This window comes from Hypanus sabinus, unplaced genomic scaffold (genome assembly GCF_030144855.1).
Source record: "Hypanus sabinus isolate sHypSab1 unplaced genomic scaffold, sHypSab1.hap1 scaffold_1621, whole genome shotgun sequence".
NCBI lineage: Eukaryota > Metazoa > Chordata > Chondrichthyes > Myliobatiformes > Dasyatidae > Hypanus > Hypanus sabinus.
The window spans coordinates 58831-74636 of record NW_026779702.1 but is presented as its reverse complement, the minus strand read 5'-3'; the positions used below and the strand labels follow the sequence as shown (position 1 = coordinate 74636).

General features: G+C 47.7%; 1 protein-coding gene across 1 annotated transcript; it reads left to right on the top strand.

Moving 5' to 3' along the window:
• The first annotated feature begins 801 nt into the window (after positions 1–801).
• On the top strand, positions 802–13259 carry LOC132387197 (NACHT, LRR and PYD domains-containing protein 3-like). The gene is made up of 5 exons (XM_059959539.1): positions 802–2624; positions 8518–8604; positions 8760–8930; positions 9086–9253; positions 9418–13259. Exons 1-5 carry the CDS (start codon positions 880–882, stop codon positions 9503–9505), a joined length of 2259 nt encoding a protein of 752 aa, XP_059815522.1. The 5' UTR covers positions 802–879; the 3' UTR covers positions 9506–13259.
• The last annotated feature ends 2547 nt before the right edge of the window (positions 13260–15806 follow it).

Here is a 15806-nt window from a genome sequence, read left to right as displayed (position 1 = left end):
TGCCACACACCGAGACCCGATAAAACCGGGCAGGGTCGTGACTCACTGTGATACCCCACACACCCGTGTCAGGTTTCTGACGCATTGTGAGATCCCACACTCCCATGACAGGGTCCTGACCCCCTTTTGACAGATTCCGTGACAGGTTCACGACACACTGTAAGACCCCTGACTGGATCCTGAAAAACTGTGAGACCCCACATACCCATGACAGGATCCACACACACTGTGAGCCTCCACATACCCCTGATATTGTCCCGACACACTGTGAGTCACCTCACACCTCTGACGGTGCAGTCACACTGTGAGACCCCACAGACTCTTGTTACGGCCCTGACACATTGTGAGGCCCCACACACCCCTGACAGGATTCAAAGCCACTTTGAGATGCCACACACCCCAACCAGCCACCCACAGTGCACGTGCTGATGCGCAAAGTTACTTCTTTGTATTTTGTATCAGTGATGGTGGGTGGGAAGGGGAGCTATGATTCCCCAATCTGTTCCTTTGACAGAATGCCCACTACCCTCTTCTCCATCTCCATATGCCACATCAACATTGTGGATTAAAAGATTCTTCCACAAAAAATGACAGCTGTGACAGTAGTGTGAGATTGTCCAGTATGGGACAGTTGGGGGTCAGTAAACTACCAGGGAAATACTCACCTTCACAGCACAGTTAATGTGGAAATGTGATGACCTGGTGTTTATCTGGAACAGGCCTCTCAGTCCAGTCAGCGGTCTGTTAATTTAATTTACTTCACTGAACGAACATCCATTGATGAATCCAATCAATGCAACAGCTCTGAGCTAACTCTTGTGTGCTTACATACTGAGTTCTGAGTTGAGACATCTAACAGTTTGTCCACTGTCTGTCCCCATGGAAGATGTTCAACAGAAACACAAGGAGACTCTGCGGGCACAAACTGAAACACTGAGAGTGAACACGATCCTGATGAGGGAGAAGGTGAAGGTTTTCCAGCTGGTTGATCGATACGCTGAGCTCACGGTCATTTCTACTGTTCGAGATCGGAGACTGGTGGAACATGAGCTGCTGGCAAGAGGCAGAGACCACGAGGAGTGGAGACGAAAACATCTCAGTGGACTCCTGGAAAAACTTCAGATGGATCAGCTGTTTCAGAGCAGCTTTTCGCGAAGTAAATCCAAATCTGGGAGTTCGGCAGCAGTGGCCGGAGTCCCGGGGATTGGGAAAACAACAATGGTACAAAATATTGTTTATGACTGGGCCACAGGGAAAATATACCAACAATTCCAGTTTGTCTTCAGTTTCAAATTCCGGGATTTAAACACCATTAACTGCAGAATAAATCTGAAGGAACTGATACTCGATCGGTATCCTTACTTTGGGAATATCTTGAGAGAGGTCTGGAAGAATCCAAAGGGATTGCTGTTTATATTTGATGGTTTGGATGAATTCAATGACACAATTGATTTTGCTGACAGTCCTAGAGATACAGACCTTCAGTCCACATGCACAGATCCTGAATTCAAGTGCAAGGTGTCTGACATTGTGTACAGTTTAATCCAGGGCAAGCTGCTCCCAGGGTGTTCAGTGCTGGTGACCACTCGCCCCACTGCGTTACATTTATTGGAAAAGGCGAATATCAGTGTCCGGGCTGAAATCCTGGGATTTGTTGGTGAGGAACGGAAGGAATATTTCATCAGACATTTTGAAGATCAGACGGTGGCGGAAGCTGTTTTCAATTATGTGAAGGAGAACGAGATCCTGTACACCATGAGCTACAACCCCTCCTACTGCTGGATCCTCGCTCTGGCACTGGGCCCCTTCTTCACACAAAGAGTCAGGGACCCACAGCGAGTTCCCAAGACCATCACCCAACTGTACTCCTACTATATTTACAACATCCTGAAAAACCACGGCCGTGAGATTGAGAACCCCCGTGATGTGTTACTCAGGGTTGGTCAGATGGCCTTCAGAGGAGTGTCCGAGAGGAAGATTGTGTTTACAGATGGAGATTTGATCAAGTACAATCTGCAGCCTTCCCAATTCCTGTCTGGATTCCTGATGGAGCTTTTGGAGACAGAGGATTCTGCCCGGAGTGTGGTGTACACATTCCCACACCTCACCATTCAAGAGTTTGTAGCTGCAGTCGCACAATTCCAGAAACCACATCCCGGGGATATCCTTAAATTCCTCACTGAAGTCCACAGCACGACAGATGGGCGATTTGAGGTTTTTCTCCGTTTTGTTGCTGGTCTCTCCTCCCCAATGACAGCTCGGGGCCTGGAGGAGTTTCTGGGTCCATTTCCTCATCAAACGACCTGCCGGGTGATTGACTGGGTGAACGAGGAGATTAAACGCCAGAGTGGAAACACATGGAGTGAAGCTGGTAAAAGGAGCCTCCTGAACACATTGCACTACCTGTTTGAGTCTCAGAATCGTGGACTGGCTCAGGCCGCACTGGGATCTGTGGAAACACTTTCATTCAGTGAAATGACACTGACCCCGATTGACTGCGCGGTCCTGTCTCATGTCTTCGGACTCTGTGATACAATAAAACAGCTCGACCTGGAGATCTGCCACATTAAGTATGAGGGAATACAGCGGCTGGGACCTGGGTTGCACAAGTGCCAGGAGTTGAGGTAACTTGATTTATCTCTCACTCTGATCTGTGAAACTGTTCCATTGTGTTGTTTCAATGTAAAGGAATTTTGATAAATTTGTAGTAAATCAGATTGTGAAGAGTTGTGACAAATGCCCAGTGGATCAGTCAGTAATTCCCCAAGGACGGGAGGGTTCTGTGGTTCCTTGTGAAGGGATGTTGGAGACTTCATCAGATCAGTGAACAACGGCCATTGGTTGAATGGTAGTAAATCACAGGAATGGCCGTGTTTCTCGCTGCCTGTGACACGTCCATTGACAATGTTCCTTCTCACTGTTACTGACACCCAGACCGACACTTGACTGCAGCAGGTGGGTCAGAGAGTCACACCCCCTTCCCGGTGAGGGACAAGAGACGGTTAGCAGACTGTCCCAGTGAGAAGGAAAGAAATACCATTGTGAGATTGTCCTCCCACTGCCCTTCCCCGTGTGTGACTTTGCTCACTTCCAGATAGGCAAAGAGCGAGGGCGCATCTCCTCAGGGGCTCTGTTCAGACCCAACACACATGTACAAAAATTTTCTGCATCCTCTCATCTTGTAGGATTATAATTTACCCTTGGAATCCTCCTGTAGGACCTCTCATCCCAATCCCCCTTCCATTCTTTGGAATCTCGCCCCCATCCCCATTCCTCCCGTGGACTCTCTATTACTCTTTCCTCATCCTCCTGTGGGATGTCTTGTCCACACACCCCACCACCCTTCCTGTGACATCTCTCTTCCTTATCCCCCTTCCTTTTGTGGGATCTCTCCTCCCCATCCCTCTTCCTCCTGTGGGATCTCTCTTCCCCATCCCCCTTGCTCCTGTGAGATCGCTCTTCCACATCCCCCTTCCTTCTATGGATTTCTCTTCCCTATCCCTTCCTGCTGTTGGAACTCGCTTCCCCATACCCTTTCCTCCTGTGGGATCTCTCTCCCCCATTGACTTCTTCCTGTCGGATCTCTCTTTGGCATGCCCCATTGTCCTGTTGAATTTCTCTTCCCCGCCCCCCTTCCTCTTGTGAGATTTCTCTTCCCAATCCCACATCCTCCTGTGGGAACTCTCTTGCACATCCCTCTTCCTCCTGGCCAATCTCTTAACCCCTTCCCCCTTCATCCTGTTTAATCTCTCTCTATATCCCCCTTCCTCCTGTGGGATCTCTGTTCCCCATCCCCTTCCTCCTGTGGGATCTCTCTTCCCCATCCCCACCCGTCTTTTGCCTTTGTGAACTCTCCTCACCATAGAATCATAAAATCACAGAACACTACAGCAGAGAAAACAAGCCTTTTGGACCTTCTAGTCTGTACCAAAACCGTATTCCGCGAGTCCCATTGACCTGCACCCAGTCCATAACCCTCCAGACCTCTCCCATCCATGTATCTATCCAATTTATTCTTAAAGCTTAAGAGTGAGTCCACATTTTCCACATCAGATGGCAGCTCATTCCACACTCTCACCACCCTCTGTGAAGAATTTACCCCTAAACATTTCCCCTTTCACCCTGAAGCCGTCCTCCTGTAATTTATCTCTGCTAATCTATGTGGAAAGAGCCTATTCACATTTACCCTGTCTATACCCTCATAATTTTGTAAACCTCTATCAAATCTCCCCTCATTCTTCTATGCTCCAAGGAATAAAGTCCTAACCTGCTCAATCCTTCCTTGTAACTCAACTCCTGAAGACCCGGCAACATCCCAGTAAATCTTCTCTGCACTTGTTCAACCTTACTGATATCCTTCCTGTAGTTAGGTGATCAGAACTGCACACAATACTTCAAATGTGGCCTCACCAATGACTTATACAACCTCACCATAATATTCCAACTCCTAAACTCAATTTTGATTTATGAACGCCAGAATGCCAAAAGCCTTCTTTACAACCCTGTCCACCTCTGACGCCACTTTCAGGGACTTATGTATCGGAACCCCCCAGATCCTTTTGTTCATCTGCACTCTTCAGTGCCCTACCATTTATCGTGAATGTTGTAGCTTGATTTGTCCTTCCAAAATGGAACACCTCACACTTGTCTGAATTAAATTCCATCTGCCATTTTCTGGCCCATTCTTCCAATTGGTCCACATCCGTCTGCAAGCTTTGAAAGCCTTCCTCGCTGTCCACAACGCTTCCAATCTTAGTGTCATCCACAAACCTGCTGATCCAATTTATCACATTATCATCTAGATCATTGATACAGACAACAAACAACAATAGTCCCAGCACAGATCCCTGAGACACACCACTAGTCACAGGCCTCCAGTCTGAGAAGCAATCATCCACTACCACTCTCTGTCTTCTCCCACACAGCCAATTTCAAATCCAGTTTACAACCTCTCCATGGATAGCAAGTGTCCGGACTTTTAGAACTAACCTCTTATGTGGGACCTTGTCAAAGCCCTTACAAAAGTCAATGTAGACAACATCCACAGCCTTTCCTTCATATGCATTCTTGGTAACCTCCTCGAAAAACTCTACAGGATTCATTAAACATGATCTACCATGAACAAAGCCATGCTGACTATCTTTAATCAGCCCTTGGCTGTCCAAATCCTTGTATGTCCGATCTCTCAGAACACCTTCTGATAATTTACCTACGACTGATGTCAGGCTCACTGGCCTGTAATTACCTGGTGAACTTTTGGAGCCTTTTTCAAACAACGGAACAACATGAGCTACCCTCCAATCCTCTGACACCGCACCCGTGGCTAAGGACATTTTGAATATTTCTGCCAGGGGCCCTGCAATTTCTACACTAGTCTCTCTCAAGGTCCGAGAAAATATCATGTCAGGCCCGGGGATTTATCTACCTTTATTCACCGTAATGCAGCAAGCAGCTTCTCCTCTTTAATCTCTATATGTTCCATGACACTACTGGTTGTTTCCCTTAATTCCATATCCGCTATGCCAGGTTCCTGAGTAAACATTGATGCAAAGAACTGTTTAAGATCTCCCCCATCTCATGAGGCACCACACGTAGACGACCACTCTGATCTTCTAGGGGAACAATTTTGTCCTTTACTATCCTTTCACACTTAATATACTTGTAGAAACCCTTCGGGTTTACCTTCACATGATCTGCCAACGCAACCTCATGTCTTCTTTTTTCCTTACTGATTTTTCTTCTTTAGTATTCCCTTACATTTTCTATACACTTCAAGTACCTCATTTGTTCCTTGTTTCCTATACCTGCTAATCACCTACTTAACCAGATCACCACTATCCCTTGAAAACCAAGGTTCCCTCTGCCTGTTAACTTTGCCTTTAATCCTGGCAGGAACATGCAAACTCTGCACTCTCAAAATTTCACTCTTGAAGGCGTTCCACTTACTGAACACATCCTTGCCAGAAAACAACTTATCCCAATCCACTCTTCCCAGATCCTCTCTCATTTCCACAAAATTGGCCCTTCTCGAATTCAGATACTTAACTGGTGGACCAGTCCTGTCCTTATCCATAATTATCTTGAAACTAATGACATTCTGGTCACTGGACCCAAAATATTTGCTTACACATATTTCTGTCAACTGACCTGTCTGGTTCCCTAATAGGAGATCAGGTACTGCACCCTCTATCTTTGGTACCTCAATATTTTGATTTTAAAAACTTTTCAGAATAATTGACAAACTCCATGCCATCTAACCCTTTCGCAGAGTGGGAGTCCCAGTCAATATGTGGAAAATTAAAATCCCACACAATTACAACTTTCTGTTTCTTACATTGGTCTGCTACCTCTCTACAGATTTGCTTCTCCGATTCTCTCTGCCTATTGGGTTGTCTATAATACAACCCTATTAGTGTGGTCACACCTTTCCCGTTCCTCAACTCCACCCATATGGCCTCTGTAGACGAGCCCTCCGGGCTGTCCCGTCTAGGCACAGCTGTGATATTCCCCTGACTAGTAATGCCACTCCTCCCCCTTTCATCCCTCCCCCTCTATCACGTCTGAAACAACGTAACCTCGGAATATGAAGCTGCCAGTCCTTCCCCTCCTGCAACCAAGTCTCACTAATAGCAATAATGCAGTAATCCCATGTGCCAATCCACGACGTAAGCTCATCTGCCTTACTTACAGTACTCCTTGCATTGAAATAAATGCACCTGAGAACAATTCTGTCACGTACAAACCTTTGATATCTGTCTATACAAGCAGTCCTCGCATGACCCTTATCCTCCTCCACCTCACTATCTGCTCTAACACTCTGGTTCCCCTCCCCCGCAACCTTGTTTAAAACCCCGGGAGCAGAACTTGCTAACCTACCGGCAAGGATGTTAGTCCCCTCTAGTTCAGGTGCAAACTGTCCAATTCGAACTGGTCCCAGCTCCCCTGGAAGAAAGCCCAATTGTCCAGAAACATGAACCCCTCCTCGTGCACCATCCCCTCAGCCATGTATTTAGCTGCATTATCTTCCTATTTCTAACCTCACTAGCACGTGGCACAGGTAGCAATCCAACTGTGAGATCTCGCTTTCCCATCCCCCTTTCGTCCACTGGCCTCTCTGTTCCCACACCCCTTCCTTCCAACTGTTGGATCTCTCCTGAGCATCCACCTTCATCCTGTGGGATCTCTCTTCCACATACATCTTCCATCTGTGGAATCTCTCTTCCCCATCAACCTCCTGCTTGGGATCTCTTTTCCCCATCCCCCTTCCTCCTGTGGGATCTCTCTTCATCAACTATCTTCCTTCTGTGGGAGCTCTCTTCCCGAACCACCTTCCCCCTGTGGGATCGCTCTCCACATCCCCTTCCCCCTGTGGGATCGCTCTCCACATCCCCTTCCTCCTGTGGGATCGCTCTCCACATCCCCTTCCCCCTGTGGGATCGCTCTCCACATCCCCTTCCTCCTGCGCGCTCTCTCCTCCCCATCAACATCGTGCTGTTGGATCACTCATCCTCATCCTCCTGTGGGATCTTCCTTCCCCATTCACCTTCCTCCTGTGGGATTGCTCTTCCCCGTCACCCTTCCTCCTGTGTGATCTCTCTTTCCCATCCGCCTTCCTCCGCTGGGATCGTTCATCCATCGGACTTTCTCCTTGGGGGTCTCTCTACCCCATCCCCCTTCCTCCTGTGGGATCTCCCCTTTCCCCCATCCTCCTGTGGGATCTCCCTTCCCCATTCATTTTCCTCCTGCAGGATCTCTGCCCCATACCTTCCTCCTTTTGGATCTCTCATCCATCTGACTTCCTCCTGGGTCCTCTTTTCCATCCCCATTCCTCCTGAGGTATCTCTCCTACTTATCCCCATTCCTCCTGTCAGATATCTCTTCCGCAACCCCTTCCTCCTCTGGGATCTCTCTTCCCCATCCCCTTTCCTCCTGTGGGATCTCTCTTTCGCATCCCCATTCCTCCTGAGGTATCTCTCCTACGCATCCCCCATCCTCTCGTATGATCTCTCTTCCCCATCCCTCCTCTTCCTGTGGGATCTCTCTTCTGCACCCCCTTTGCTCCTGTGGCATCTCTTTTCCCATCCCCTTTCATCCTATGGGATCACTCTTCCCAATACATTCCTGCTGTTGGATCTCTCTTCCACATCCCCCTTCATGCTTTTGGTTCACTCGTCCATCTGACGTCCTGTGGTATCTCTCTTCCCCATCCCTTTAGCTCGGTTGGCTCTATTTCATTGTGTCCCATTGACATTTCTGCATTTCTGTCAGGAACACTTTTCTCTCCATCGGGGAATGGGACAGAATATCTGGAATTTACAGTGTCACACCGACAGACAATATTACTGACATCCGGTGAATCACCTGGAGCTGGACAGTGAGGGATATTGACAGTGATGGGAACTTCAATCAGTGATTTACTGAAGGGTTTAATGTTTCCTGAAATATCAGAGTGAGAGAAATTCCCTCAGAGCCACGGTTTGAATCACTTTGTTCATCAATCTGTCTGTTTGTGTTTAGACTAGGTGGTAATAAACTGGGAGATTCAGGAGTGAAACTGGTGTCTGCGGCTCTGAGGAACCCGGAGTGTAAAATACAGAAACTGTGGTAAGTACCAGACTGTGGGAGATTGTGTTTACAGTCACTGGGTGTCTGACACTGAACATTAATGTGATCAGTAATTGTGTTACTGATAAACACTGGGGATTTGTACCGTCTCCTGTCTCTCTGTGTCCTTCACCCTCACTCTCTCCCATCTCCAGGCTGAGGGATGTTGGTCTCATGGACTCTGGTGCCGAGGATTTCGCCTCCGCTCTCAGTACAAACACATCACTGACGGAGCTGAACCTGGGTGGTAATCAACTGGGAGATTCAGGAGTGAAACTGGTGTCTGTGGCTCTGACGAACCCGGAGTGTAAAATACAGAAACTGTGGTAAGTACCAGGCTGTGGGAGATTGTGTTTACAGTCACTGGGTGTCTGACACTGAACATTAATGTGATCAGTAATTGTGTTACTGATAAACACCGGGGATTTGTACCGTCTCCTGTCTCTCTGTATCCTTCACCCACACTCTCTCTCATCTCCAGGCTGGAGTTTGTCGATCTCACAGATTCTGGTGCTGAAGATCTCGCCTCCGCTCTCAGTACAAACCCATCACTGAAGGAGCTGGACTTGGGATTCAACTTGCTGACAGACCGATCTGTCCCCGCTCTCCGCCGCCTCATACTGACCCTCCCGAATCTGGAGCAGATTGTGTGAGTGTTTGAGTCAATGTTCAATGTGATAAAATATTAGCAGATCCTCGGGTTTTCAGGTGATATTTGTCTGTGAGTGTTGTTGAAACATTAACCCCGGTCCCCTGTTACTGTCACTGTTGTGTAATCTGTTTATTTCATCTTTATTCTCCCATCTGTTTCAGGCTGTGGTGGAATCGGTTCAGTGAGACCGGGAGGAAGGAAGCGGGATCTCTGCGGAGAGTCAGACCCAGACTGAGAGTGTATCTGTGAACAGCTGGAAGTGTGAACATCACCACCCGGGGCTTAGGTACACTTTGGCCGATTCCCTGCCCTCTAACTCCCCCCTCCAATTTAACACCCGCCCTCCCCTTTAACTCCTGCCATTACCTATAATGACTGCGCGCCGGGGTAATTCCCAACTGTTTTAACGGAACCAGCTCCAGTCTTGCGCTCGGTTACATCGGATGCGGTCCCGCAGTGACGTATTTCCGCCTGTTGTCCTGCAGCACAGCTTCCGCTGGATATGCAGGTTTGTGACTCCCTCTCGTGAGACCCCGGGGAATTACACAGACAGGAAGGGCCCAGGGGCAGGGGCTCAGTCTGGGACACCAGTGTCCCGGGGTGGGATTATCCCAGGAGAGAAACCTTTTGCTCCCTTTGCTGAAGACAGTGCATTCTGCAGCCTGGCCGATATAATGATGTTAAATTGACAAATCCCTCAGGAGTGACCCTGGATCTGTAGCGATCTCGGTCACTGTCCTGAAGTGTGATTTTATAAACATCGGTTCCCCGATGCAGAGTGACGGTGAGAAATGGGACTGATTATTCAAACTGTCACTTGTTGCCACTGGTCGGTTAATTGTGTGACTGTGAGTGAGTCAGGAGCAGCTTATTTATACCCGCACGTCAGCAGCTCACACATCGTTTAATTTACATTTGTCATGATCAAACCAATAAACCGCTGTAACTTCCTGTCCTGGTGCCGGACTCGAGTTTTATTTGAGGTTTCTGCTGCCCCCCGCACCCTGTGCACCGCAACAGTGGGTCGGAGCTCATGCTGACACAGTAGCGTCTCAGCACCAGGCTGAGGGAGGTCAGACTAGCAGAGTCTGGTTGCCCTGGAACTCATCTCTACCCAGCCTCCTTCCTGGTTAACTGACCCCCGCCTGCCCCCCGCAGACAGATAAAATCAACTTGAGTCCACTGAGGTCCTGAGTATGAGAGGGATGTGGGATGGAATATTGGCGTCAGACACAGAGGTTTTCTACCTCCTCACCATCCAATCACACACTCCTGGGGTCAGGCACAGAGTGTAGTTCCCTCTGCATCATCCTATTACACACTCACGAGGTCAGACACAAAGTGAAGATCCCTCCGCACTGTCCCATCACAAACTCCTGGAGTCAGACACGAAAAAAAGTGTGAGATATATCAACTGAGTTCTCGAGTTGAATCAGATTACAAAGGAGACTCTCACTGTGTTCACCTTGGAACTGCAGCACAGGGAACCACACACACTCACACACACGATGAATATATGTAGAAGTGGGCACAGAGACGAGGAGTAATGCAGTGTTCACAGACTAGGAGAGGGTGGGAGGGTGCACAAACGGGCAGGGGAGTACAAATGGGAATCATAACCATAGCGGTTAACAATCACATTTGACCTCTCGGGTCATGAAGTCACCCAGGATGAAATTGAAGTTGAGGATAATTTTGCAAAACGTGACTCCACCCCTTCCCGTCCTCTAACACGGTCCGCACTCCTCACAGGACCCTGTCCCTTCCTGTCCACTCACATGGACCGCGATCCCAATCAAATGCCAATCTTTCCCATTCACTCCACCCATCCGCATTCCTAACGGGACGTACCCCTACCCAGTCGCTTGCATCGTCCAAACGCCCAACGGATCCCACCCCTTTCCCTCCCAGTGGGCTCCGCCCTTTCCCATTAACTCCCACCGTTTGCCTGCCAACCGGATGACACCTTCTCATTTACCCCCACCGTCTGCACTGTTTCCCATTCACTCCTACCGTCTGAAGGTTCCAACTGGATGCCACCCCTTCCCGTTCACTCCAAATGGGACCCAGCTCTTCCCTTTCACTCCCACCTTCCAGTTCATTTCCAACGGGTCTGTGAACCTGGTAATTGGCCGCGACGCCCAAATTCCATGTTTGACAGAACTCAGGGCTGTGTTTAGGGAATTTCACGAAAACGCCGATGGTTCATTAGTTACAAGGAAAGTCGAGGGTCATGAGGATATTGACGACTTTGTACAAATGACGATGTTCTAAATTCTGGCAGAGACGGTGGATATGATCAGACTGAAGGAACTTCGGCATGCCTTCCTGAAAATGGCGGGGGTGGGGGTGGGGTGCGTGTGAGAGAGTTTTATGGTTTCCGTTTCCCCACACCGGGAGATTCATTGCGCCCGGTTCCCCGTGTTCACAGAGCACACAGGAAATTACACAGGGTACGGTTCCCGGTCTCCAAAACCCAAACTGGGAATTTTGCCAGAGACGGTTCCCGATCTCAGTCTCTACACCAAGAGTATTACCGCGCACGGTGTTGGGTCTCTGTATCGTCACCGGGAATATTACCACACGTTTCCTGGTGTCTGTATCCTCCTCTCTCCACGACACTCGGAGTGATGTCGCACAGGATCCGAGATAAGGATGTCGGATCGGTCTCTGTTGTTGGTGATATATTTATTATTTGTGATACACAGTCCGCGCAATCGAGTGGAGGGTGGTCGAGAGTGTCTGTCCTGCGAGGGTTTCCTGATTGAAAATGGTGAATAGGGAGGGAACGACAGAAGGATTTAGAATGGTCACTGGGGAGGGAGTGAAAGGTTGACTGAAAGTGGTCTGGGGGGGGAAGTGATGGGCTGAGTGACAATGGGCCCATGGAGCGATGGGCGGAATTAAGATGGCCATGGTCACCTTGTTTCTCAGGGCCGGCAGAGAAGGAGTGACACACTGACAAGACGGTGGGAGTGCCAGGCAGATGTAAAATGACCGACAGGGTGGGGATGACACGCTGAGTGAAAATTATCAACAGGGAGGGAGTTACTTTTGATAATTAAAAATAGGATTCTGGATTAAAGCCAGACTATAAATCATAACTAGGGAGAGAGTGACGCGCGGACATAACGCTGTCACCAGGGAGGGGGTGACTCGCACATTGAAAATAATCAGCAGGGAGGGAGGGATACTCTGAGAGAAAATGGACACCAGGAGTTGACAAATTAGAGGGAGTGGCGGCCCGACCTGAAGTAGTCCCTGAGTCCTTGGTTACAATGGCCGACGGGGAGAGAGTGATGGACAGACTTCAAATGACCAACAGGAGGGAGAGACGCACCGGGTAAAATGGCCGAAATGGAGAGAGTGGCGCATTGGGAAGAGAGAAGGGATAATGGGTCGATGTAAAATGATCTAATGGGACAGAATGACGAACTGACATAAAATAGCCGCCGCTTCGCTTAAACTGTCTGACGGGGCAGTTTAGGGTTTGTGATACCTTGTTTAACATGAGCGCCAGGAAGGCAGGGGCTGACACTCTGATTGAAAACGGCTGTCACCATCGTTTATTCTGTTGAGACAAAGGCAGAGACCCCGTTCCGGAAGGTTGAAACGGAACCAAGGAGGAAGCGACGCCTTGGTTAAAGTGAGCGGCAGAGAAGGAGTGAAGGACACGTTGACCTCAAATGGCCGACGCTTCACTTGAAATGGCCGCTGGGGAGGGAGTGGCGGCTTTGGTAGAAGTGAGCACGAGGGTCGCGCTGATTTAAAATGGGCGAATGCTTGGTTGATGTGGCCGCCAGGGATGGAGTGAGACACTGACTTACAATGGCCACTGTCACACTCAGAATCTATGGCGAAGGAACATGGATGCAATCCCGGGATCGCGTGTATTATTGATTGTAATAACAGTATTTTAATTTGTGTTTTCTATCGTCTTGGGTATTGTATATATGTTTTAATTCTAATGATTTTGTCATTGAATAAACATGTATATATCTCAGATATTCACACATACACATATACATGAGTGTTTTGGGGAGGTGGGGTGACGGGTTTGGGAGGAAGAGGAGTGATGGGACGAGGAGTGGACTGATGAGACGGTGAGCGTGGCGAAGTCACTGACTCAATAGGGGACGGAGGCAAAGGGGCGAAAGTTTCTGTCACAAACTGGAGGCCGACATGGAGAAGGTAAAGCCGGTGTAAGGAGGAGTGAAACGACAGGAAGAGAATGGGAATGATGGGACAGGGAGGGAGGGAAAGTGATGGGACGTGGAGGGAGGGGAACATGGGATGGGAAGGGAGGGGATGTATTGGGAAGGGAGGGAGTGTCTGATGTGGTGACCAGTGCTGTCATGTTTGCTGTTGTGTGCTGGGGCAGCAGGCTGAGGGTAGCAGGCACTAACAGAATCAACAAACTCATTCATAAGACCAGTGATGTTGTGGGGGTTGAAGTGGACTCTCTGAGGTTGGTGTCTGAAAAGAGGATGCTGTCCAAGTTGCATGCCATCTTGGACAATGTTTCCCATCCACTCCATCATGTACTGGTTGGGCACAGGAGTACATTCAGCCAGAGACTCATTCCACCGAGATGCAACACTGAGCGTCACAGGAAGTCATTCCTGCCTGTGGCCATCAAACCTTACAACTCCTCCCTCGGAATGTCAGATACCCTGAGCCAATAGGCTGGTCCTGGACTTATTTCCACTTGGAATAATTTACTTATTATTATTTAATTATGGTTTTATATTGCTATATTTCTACACTACTCTTGGTTGGTGTGACTGTAACGAAACACAATTTCCCTCGGGATCAATAAAGTTTGTCTGTCTGTCTGTCTTTAGCAGCCGGAGCTGAGAGCAAAAGGAAAAGAAAACGTGCAGCAGCAGTAATATCATTGATAAACATTTACCCGTTTAAAAGCAGGATATAAAATTGTAACATCATGCATCCCACAGCTCCTCGATACTCACTGAGATAATCACAATATACTTACAGAAGAGCAGAAAGTATGCCGTGAGGGTGTGAAAATATGTAAAGATAACTGATAATAGATTCTGAAATTCTAAATCAAGCCCAAATGAATGTGAAAGCTTTAATGTTGTTATGTTGACTACCAAAAACTATTTAAATCTGCCCCACACTGGAGACACATGTCATTTGGACTGGATAACCGCAGAACATTAAACACAATGAAGCGAGTAGAGCACAATAGAACACAATAGAGCGAGTAGAGCAGCAATGTCCGATACACCTGATGGATGGAAATGAAACAGATAAATACCTGGGATATCAAAATGCAAACGAATTGGATCATAGTGTGACAAATGGAAATAAATCATTTCAGGGCTTAAGAAAATGCGCCAGAAAGAGCTCAATAGTGAAAATATAACAAAGGCAACACACAGGTTTGCTGCAAATACATTATGTTTGTTTTTCGAAACAGATCTGGAAAACTGATAAAGAAAAATAACAATTGAGATAAAATTTTTAGAAAACACTACATACACTTGAGCGCAGTTACCTCGTATAGAGACGGAAGAGGAATAACAGACGTAATAAGTTCACGCACTAGTCAGCTGAAACTTCGAGAGATGACGTTTCATCAAGGAAGAGAGGATTTAGCGATCAACGCGAGCATGTGGAATTCTGATATGGACACCGCACCATTAAACTTAAATAAAAGTACAATATAGAAAAAAATGACAAAATTATCACTTTGGAAGAAAGAGTTAACCAATGGAAGAACATGACCCTCTGTGGAAGACATCCCCACGATCTGAACAGAGTCGATGTCGATAAGGAAACGTCGAAGGTTTGGCAGAGTTGGAGTCCTTTTCCCAGGAACGGGGCAACACAAGGTGGTGAACTCTGAACCAATATAAAATACAAAAGAACAACAAATTCAAGCCGACAATGTCACGAGAAAGCAGAAACTATCGACCGCAGCACAGGATCCTGCAGCAGATTAGCTCAGTTTGATTACTGATACAGGTGAAATCAGGTGGCAAGCGTCATTCACCAAGTTCTCGCTTTAAAATGCCAACTCATAAAAGGTGTTTACATTTGTATCAGTGGAATCCTGATCCAGTCTGAGAGTCGGAGTCGTACAATTACATTAAAACCGGTCCATTATTACAGACAGGGCCGATACATGAAGCCCGTCCGGATACAGAAGCGACAACAACTTTTAACTATTCCACACACACACACACACACAACTTCCATAAATCAACATTAGAAAACACCTTTAATGTGCTGACTTAAAATAGAAAATTGAAATGCTATTGAAAATGATCGGGGTATGAAATCATAAGACAAAACTGCGGGGTGAATTCTATCATGTTATCATCACTTATCCCGAAGGGTTCCTTTACCTTAAGTTCCACAAACAACTTCCGTTCATTGCACTACACCGAATCGAGAACAGCTGATCCCGCAGTGGGCTCAACCAGAGCTGTTCCAAAAGCCATCTCGGAGGTTTTCCTTGGGATCTCGCAGCAACCTGGTCTTCCCAGTCTACGTGTATATTTAAATTCCCCGTATTATT

Bases quoted from the DNA above. Each gene is read 5' to 3' on its own strand.
- LOC132387197 (XM_059959539.1), top strand. From the start codon at position 880: ATGGAAGATGTTCAACAGAAACACAAGGAGACTCTGCGGGCACAAACT. The intron at 8,605-8,759 runs GTAAGTACCAGA...TCCCATCTCCAG, and splicing joins TGTAAAATACAGAAACTGTG to GCTGAGGGATGTTGGTCTCA. The intron at 8,931-9,085 runs GTAAGTACCAGG...TCTCATCTCCAG, and splicing joins TGTAAAATACAGAAACTGTG to GCTGGAGTTTGTCGATCTCA.